Below are 8,785 nucleotides of genomic sequence, written 5' to 3' on the forward strand. Positions count from 1 at the left end.
CATAACTGAGGCATTAAAGATTGATTAGACAAATATTACACAATGCGCATATCTCTAATTGATTAGAGGTGAGCAGCTTCTAGCATGTAATGACCTCAGGCGATGGCTTGATTGAGTTGATAGGTGTCTGCTGAAAAGGGCTAGACATGTAACAATCATTGATTTTCTTCAAAGAATCTTTGACAGGTAACTGAAGCTTGTGATTGGAGTTTCCAAGAGATACGAAATTAAAACCCAAAGGATCACCATGCTAGATTGGGTAAGGGGGCTTAATTGAATTCTAGACATCAGGTGAGTAATTCAGAATAGGATAACCATGAATAAGTGGATTTTGTAAAACATGTTGTCCTTGATGAAAATTGTTCAAAGGATTATTTATTGAAACTAGAGAAGTATTAACACCATCATTAACAGTAGGGGTGTGCATGGCCCGGCCCGGCCGGAAGGCCCGGCCCCGAACACTTTAGGGGTTATTTTGGTGTGATTTCACTGGGTCTAGGGTTGGGTAAGGGTCTCAAAAATAGACCCGGTTATTATTTCGGGTCGGGTCCGGGTCATGGCTCGGGTCACCCGAAGTCGGCCCGGTGGTCCGGTCATCATACACAATTAATATTTTGTGTTATTAGTGATGGATGATGGCTATTCTTATGTGGAATTTAAGTATTGTAAAATTAATATTTTGTGTTATTAGTTATTATAAGGCTATAAGTTAATGTTTTATGTTTAAAATGCATAAGATTTTAGACTAATGCATAATATTGTGTTATTTATATTGATTTAAATATTTGGTGTTATTAGACAATATTAGTATTGATTATGGTTATGCTTTAATTTTAGAGAAGAGTTGGTTCTTGTTATATTTTTCTAAGTGAATTTTACCATGTCAAATAATGGTTGAAGTTTTGGAAATTTGGATATTTTCACATGCTAGCTTATAAGAAGGTATCAAGGTAATGTAGTGTTAACGGCCCAGTTTTCACCCGGTTTTTACCCGGTATAATCGTGGCCCGAAAGTGTATAGGTTTCATCGGGTCTAGGGTCGGGTTCGGGTCTAATAAATAGGCCTAGTATATATTTTGGGTCGGGTCTGGGTCACATTAAACCCGGTTTCACCCGGCCCATGCACACCCCTAATTAACAGGACCATTCGAAAGTGTGGAGTTAATAACATCCATGTCTGGCATGACACCACCAGACCAAATCAAGCTTTGTATAGTCACGAAAAAAAATCAAGCTTTGTATAATTCACTGATACCTTGATTATATCATATTTAAAAGTAATTGACATGAAAAAAATTTACATCTTTATATATGTTGAATTGAAATTAATGATTAACAACATGTTGAATGATTAAAACATATTAATTAAAGACAAATTCGAAGAACATATCCAAAAGACATAATGAAAAACATAGGGAGCTCACAGAAAAAACACATAATTAGATCAAATTAATACAACTGTTAAATTAACATGAAACTGCATTACATGAATAGAAAGTTAAAAACATATTCAACTGGAGAAAAACCATTGGACATTGATAAGAAACAAAATAAACATCTCCAAATGGTTACAAAAAAAAAGATACATCAACTTTAGTAAAAATCAAAGGCATGTAATATTAATTGACCTCGTAGTCTCATCAATGGATGACACACTAAAATGCAAGACGCTTCCTTCCACCAGCTTATGATTCCTGCAAAACTTGTGTTGTCCTTTTGTGAGAAACACCTCGTTGAGCCTAATACCATGCCATCGAAGCTTCATCCTTATAGACGGACCAGTTAGTTGAATAACATTTACAAAATCCAATTTTCTAGGAAACGCTCTGACAGCAAACCTGGCAGGAAGAAGCTGGAAATATACGAACATGATTAAATCAAAATTTAGCAAAAAAAAAATAATCAATATGCACTAATGATAAGAGTATATAAATGGATAAATGGATAGAAAACAATACCATTGCATAATGTTTAGATTGAAAAGGAGATAGGACCTTAACTATTGAATACACAACTGGAGAAACAATTGAGGACAGATGGGGAGGGGGAGGAGGAGGAAATTCATTCGGTGGGTTGGGGTTATGTGCAGGAACAAAATCATTGACTGAGTTCGAGATGTCATTGCCAATAGCGAAAGAATAATCATCATGAGAAAGACATCTAGTCTTATAAAGATCAAGAGAAAAATTAGACTGCTTCTCGTTATGAATAAAAGGAAAATGAAGAGGTTCTTGCTGGAATTGTGTTGGGTTATTACTGTAGTTAGCTCTGTCAAAAAGGTTGTCATTGGCAATGATGGAACATGAGTTGTGTTAAGAATTTGTGGTGTGCTTTGAACTTGAAGACAAATGTCTAATGGGACTACACTATTGTTATAAGATGGAAGGAGGTTTGTAGAGTTAACAGTATAAAATGATTCATGGATGGAATAAGGTTGAAGAATTTTATATGATAAATCTTTAACATGGACAGAGCTCAAGAGAGAAGAATCTTCAGATATATCAATGACACTATCAGACCCTACAGTGAGTTTAATATCTAGTGAAACCTTAAAAGGAGGAGATGAAAACTCCTTAACTTTCATGTTATGATCAATGACTTCATTAATTATGAAGCGGTTAGAACCTAAATAAGAAACCTTAAGCCAACCACCAAGTTTAAGGCCATAGAAGGATGAAAAATTCCGAAAACCATTAACAATAATGCCCATTCGGGGACTTTTCTCAATCAGAACTTGCAACTCATTGCCAGCACAATCAGCAAACGTTAACAATGAAGTGAGATCATCATGAAATCTCCTGTAAAAATTGCTTGGAAGCTCACCCATGTCCTGATAACAAACATTCAAAAATACAGTACAGGAAATAAGCATTTGATACAAAAAAATGACGCTCATAATAAATTTTGTTTAATAAATTTAAATGTTTGAAATAATAAACGATAGCATGAACCAAAATTCATACCATCTCAGAAGAAACCTCAAGAAAAAATGAACGCCCTTCCGTCGTCACCCCAACGCCGCACCACTGCCCCCTTGTCAACAACGTGCCGTCGCATTTCATCCTCAACCACCGCGCGTCGTTGCTCTTCTCACTAACCCACCTCAATTCTCTCGTTGCTTGGACGCCGCACCACGTCCGCTGTGTCACTGTTGCGCAGTCGCGTCTTCTCCCCATCCTTGGCGCACCGTTGCTCTACCCATTTCGAAGCCCACGAAATGACATCGCACAGTCACTGAGCCAGAGGTCTTGTTCTGCCGCTGCTCCAACGTTGCACCTTTGCCCTTGCTTCCAAGCCGCTGCATTGTGCCTTCGCCACTTCCATCGCGTGCCGCTTTGTTTCGTTCACGCAAATGGTATGACCCAAATAAGCATCCACATCTTAATGAAAAGAACTATCCGCATAACATAGTAAAATGAACATCTTGTGGAGCATGTGCATATAGAATCAAGCAAATCAAGTAAAATACTAATAATATACTCAAATAAACATTCATTTTAGAATGAAAAAAACCATTCACATACACAGTAAAATAAATATCCGAGTTAGTTGATAAGAAATAAGTAATAAGACAATAGCTACAGGGGCACCGGAGTCGCGATACAGCAACGGCGGCGGCAGCACAGAATTGCGAGAGAGCAGTTGCGGCAAAAAAAAAATCAAAATTATGATTAAACCTAATTAATTCAAATATTGATTTTTAAAATTAAAATTAAGTTTCTTTTTTTAACCTATTATTTAGGTTGTTTAGAAAAAAACGTTGTTTTCCTATAATTTCTCTAGTTTAAAAGAAGAATGTTAGAAGACTAGTAAAATTTATTATTTTTATCTAGTAGATAGTCAGCAATGTTTAACTGTGTGAGCTAAAAGTATGTTGGATTAATAAACAAAACAAAATTAAACTAATAACTAAAATAATTATTAAACTATTAGACTAAAAAATTAAATTAATGATTAAAAATAATGGTAAAAAATAATAAATTCTACAAATCTTTAAGTATTTTTTATTTTAAAATTAAAAAAAACTTTGGTATAAATTCATAACTCAGACACAACATGCATTCAAATATATTTATTTTGAATATATTATTTTTGACAAAATAAAAAATGTATAATTTAGATCAGGGATAGTAATGGAAACATATAAGAAAAGTTAAAATAAGAAATTCACTAGAAAAATATCTTGTAATAACTAAAAAATCACAAAAAAATAAAACAATAAAAAACCCATGAATCTCAAGCTGTTATTATTCCATTTTTTTTTGTTATATTATATATTACTGACCCTATATACTCATGTGCGTTCCTCTCAAAACATTTCATGTTCTTCTAGCCATAGCCGCTATAAGTCTCTATAAACCTCTCTTTCATCAACCCTGAAACAGAGCCACCACCATAACCAAAACAAAAAGATGGCAGTGTCCCATGTTGTTTATACCAATGGACACAAAAAAGAAAATGATGAATTTGATGCTAGTGCTCCTCCTCCATTCAAGATAGCAGATATAAGAGCTGCAATCCCAAGGCATTGCTGGGTCAAGAATCCATGGAGATCCCTCAGTTATGTTCTAAGAGATTTGGTTCTTGTTGCTACATTGTTAGCTTCAGCAATTCACTTCAATAGTTGGTTCTTTTGGCCAATCTATTGGCCTCTTCAGGGAACAATGTTCTGGGCACTCTTTGTTCTTGGTCATGATTGGTATGAACATTATTAAAAAAATGTTACATTAAAAAAGTATTCAAACAATATTGTCCGGTTTAGATTCATTCAATTTTCAGTATATATAGTATTTTATTTATGTTTTACCTTTGTTTTTGCTAATAATGTTATGTTAAATGTTATACATTTTCTATTGGCAATGAACAGTGGGCATGGAAGTTTTTCAAACAATGCAAAGCTGAATAGTATTGTGGGCCATATATTGCACTCCTCAATTCTTGTACCATACCATGGATGGTTCGTTCATTATTCTTAGCACCGTTGTGTTCATCTTCTTCATTTATTTAACAAATTTTTTTGTTTTATGTATTTCTTAATTTGATTTGACAATGAAACTGTGGAATTTTAATATTTTTTTCAGGAGAATTAGCCACAAGACCCACCACCAAAACCATGGACATGTTGAGAATGATGAGTCATGGGTTCCAGTAAGTGTTTTCTAGCTTCAACCTTGGTTTTTCATTGTATAGCAAAGAAAATTTATTATTTTCTTTTTTTTTTAATAAAAATAAATATTTTTATTACTTTCTTTTTTTTTTTTTTTTCATGTGTTAGTTGCCAGAGAAGATCTATAAAAGCCTAGACAATGTGACCAAACTCATGAGATTCACTGTACCTTTCCCTATTTTTGCTTATCCCTTTTACTTGGTAAGTGCTTTAATTTCTTTTTTGATTTTCATAGAAAGTAATAATAATAAACAAAGTTTGTGATATTTATTTATTTTAATATGAGAAATTGCATGTCTTATTATTTTCAGTGGAGAAGAAGCCCTGGAAAGGAAGGTTCTCATTTCAATCCATACAGCAATTTGTTCTCACCAAATGAGAGAAAAGATGTTATGATTTCAACAATGTGTTGGGTTGCCATGTTTTCTCTGCTTCTCTTTCTGTCCTTCATTGTCACTCCACTTTCCATTCTCAAGCTCTATGGAATCCCTTATTTGGTAATTTCATTCTTACTTTTTTTTTTTTAACTTTATCGTTTTCATCTCATTCCCTTTTCGTAAAATGGAATTTCATACCTTAATTTAAGGTCCAAACTTTTATTTTTTCTTACATTTTAGTGTATAAATAATAACAGTAATAAATTAATAATAATAAAATTACATTTTATTAAAAAAAGTAATACTTAAATCACATTTTGTATACTACTTAAAATATACATCCTTTTTAAAATAAATAATTGATGCAAATAACATATCTCTAAAGCCAATTCTTTCTCACTTGGTTTTGTTTTCACCGTGTATGTAGATCTTCATCATGTGGCTTGATTTTGTCACATACTTGCATCACCATGGTTACAAGCAGAAATTACCTTGGTACCGTGGAAAGGTAGTAATATATAACAATATAATCAAGTTGTATCAAATTTTGGTACTTGATATTATATTCTATTAATCTCAAATTCATGACCGTTACTCCTCAATATCAGGGCTTCTCTGTTTTATTCATCAACTTTATAATAAGATTAATGTTTGTATATGCGAATGCACATATCTCTAAACTTAGAAGTGTGTGCTGCTGCCTAATATCAAATATCAACAAGAATGTGTTACAATTTTGCAGGAATGGAGTTATCTAAGGGGTGGCCTTACAACGGTGGATCGTGACTATGGTTTGGTTAATAATATTCATCATGATATTGGCACTCATGTGATCCATCATCTTTTCCCTCAAATTCCTCACTATCACTTGCTTGAAGCGGTACTTTCTACTTTTCATCTTAATTTAATTTAATATAATAATGCACCGTGATAGATCAGAGTATATATATCAGCTTAATTAGATTGTACCATTTATTATTATATAGTCATTAATTATATTTTAAATTGAATGGACTTAGAGCATGAACTACTTTAGGGTTTCTATCGATTTCTTTATACTACTATTTAAAATACTAATTAATAAGTGTAAATATTATTTATTTTTGTTAATATATATGACAATATATAATTAAATATTGATATAAATTTTTTTGGGACTTCTTTTATTTGTATAAATATATCTTTTGTAACTAAAAAGGAGTTGATATTTAAAGAGAAAGATACTTTTAAAATGAATAATTTAAGCAAACAAAATAGAAGATAGACAAAGTGACAAACTCATAATGACAAATAATATAAAAATGTGGATACTTTGCAATTTGATAAAGATACGAAAAAAGAAAAGTCCAAAATTGAAATAATTGTTGTTATTAGTCCAAGAAAGTGAGTCCAATATTTTAATAATAAATTTGCAGACAGAAGCAGCAAAGCCAGTACTTGGAAAGTATTACCGGGAGCCAGAGAAATCTGGGCCACTTCCATTTCATCTCATAAAGTATTTGCTACAAAGCATTGGACAAGATCACTATGTCAGTGACAATGGAGATATTGTTTACTATCAATCTGATCCTTACCTTCTCAACAATAACAAGTCCAAGTAGTAAAATTTTATTTTATTTAAATGCTTTTTATTCTTGTTAATTTCATCTATACGAGTTTAATGTGGCTTTAATGCTAGGTGGCCACATGATTTTGCTTCTATTTTTCAGTGAAATGGGTCTCACTCTCTGATTTATTTCATTTACTATAATGGGACACACAAGAGTATAGTTGGCCTCATTGCTAAGAAGTACTTGTAATAACCTAAAATGGTAATAAATATTTGAATTGTCAGCTTCATTTTTTGAGTGTGATATGATTTCCACCACTTGCGCTGTAGCAGCACTCACATGACACATGTAGCTACTTCTAAATAAATAAATCTAAATCACCATGCCAATATGCCATGCCACTCAAATTGGAAAAAACAAATTAACATAATATTAACTACTTTGTCATTTACAAACATTACTCTACATTAATGTTATTTCTCATATGCTAAGCAAAGGAATATTCTTTTTTCTCTTTAATTTTTTCCCCTCTTTATTAGTAAAAAGTTTAATTTATTATTAAAGTTCAACTGCGTTTTCTAAGAATCAAAGTGGTGAGGTTCTTAGAATAATCAATTTTAGCATGTTTTATTACTACATAAGATTTTTTATATGTTACCAAACATTTCCGTTTTTATATATATAGAACATATATACATATACATCCATATGATTTATTTATTTATTGGGGGACATAAGCTTAATGGTATCTCAACCATAAAGATAGTAGCCATTGAAGTCTTGGGCCCTCGCTGTTATAATTGAAGGTTGGTGGCGTATATATTTGACTATTAGGGGCTATGAATGTAATTAATGTTGGTAATTACTTCAGTATTAATTCCAAACTATATATCAACCACTGGCGTGATTAACTACTTAACCATTATTTGGCATCTTTTTCACAGATATTACTGATAAATAATATACTATATGAGTTTCCTTATATGGGAAATGGATAGGTATTTGGGTATAGCGTAGGGTACCATATCAAGTTATCAACATAATTAATTATGTGTTATTAGTACCCCCTTTTTTGTTTAGGTTATTAGTTGGTTACAAATTAAAACCCTCCTCCTTGCATATACTAATATAACCCTATATATCTATAAAAAGAATTTGGAATTTACAACTTACCTGCTACATCATCTACTCCTTAACAGAGTTCTTACAAAAATTATTAGAATAAGTAGGAAAATAGATATGTAGCACTTTAAAATTTGATTTGGTAAAATTTTTATTTTTTGAAAGTAATTTATAAAAGTTATTTTTTTAAAGATAATTTTTAAAAATTATTTGAATATTTATTATATTAAGATTTTTTTAATTTTGATAATCACAAGTCAACTTTAAAAAATTTTGTCTTAGACACTTTTAAAAATATCCATATCTTTTAAAAACTGCAAGTATAAACATAGTCTTTTTAATTTATTAAATACAAAATGAAAAGAAAAATACAAACATCTTTTTAAAAAACTTTATCAAACCAAACCTTACTCAAACAATAAAAGTAAAGTAACCTTAAAATGATGTAAAATACAATTTCTTATTTTGTTTAAGAAATAATGAGTTAATTATGATTCTTTCCCTCAAAATTAAAGTTTAACAGAAATTTCAATTTAACTTATTTTAGTTTTTTTTAATATTAACTCTTA

At 31.4% G+C, this 8,785-nt stretch overlaps 1 protein-coding gene across 2 annotated transcripts; it reads left to right on the forward strand.

The window, feature by feature from the left end:
• On the forward strand, nt 4,286–7,383 carry LOC107609767 (omega-3 fatty acid desaturase, endoplasmic reticulum). 2 transcript variants are annotated; one of them, XM_016311790.2, is made up of 8 exons: nt 4,288–4,699; nt 4,868–4,957; nt 5,082–5,148; nt 5,276–5,368; nt 5,479–5,664; nt 5,972–6,052; nt 6,287–6,424; nt 6,960–7,383. In XM_016311790.2, exons 1-8 carry the CDS (start codon nt 4,413–4,415, stop codon nt 7,143–7,145), a joined length of 1,128 nt encoding a protein of 375 aa, XP_016167276.1. In that variant the 5' UTR covers nt 4,288–4,412; the 3' UTR covers nt 7,146–7,383. The 2 variants fall into 2 exon arrangements, with proteins under 2 accessions (XP_020963176.1, XP_016167276.1); XM_021107517.1 differs by lacking the exon at nt 5,972–6,052 and having other exon boundaries at nt 4,286–4,699.

Source organism: Arachis ipaensis, chromosome B07 (genome assembly GCF_000816755.2).
Source record: "Arachis ipaensis cultivar K30076 chromosome B07, Araip1.1, whole genome shotgun sequence".
NCBI lineage: Eukaryota > Viridiplantae > Streptophyta > Magnoliopsida > Fabales > Fabaceae > Arachis > Arachis ipaensis.

Excerpts from the sequence above, each read along its gene's own strand:
- LOC107609767 (XM_016311790.2), top strand. The coding sequence starts at position 4,413 with ATGGCAGTGTCCCATGTTGTTTATACCAATGGACACAAAAAAGAAAAT. Across the intron at positions 5,149-5,275 it reads ATGATGAGTCATGGGTTCCA|TTGCCAGAGAAGATCTATAA; the intron begins GTAAGTGTTTTC and ends TTCATGTGTTAG. Across the intron at positions 6,053-6,286 it reads TACCTTGGTACCGTGGAAAG|GAATGGAGTTATCTAAGGGG; the intron begins GTAGTAATATAT and ends ACAATTTTGCAG.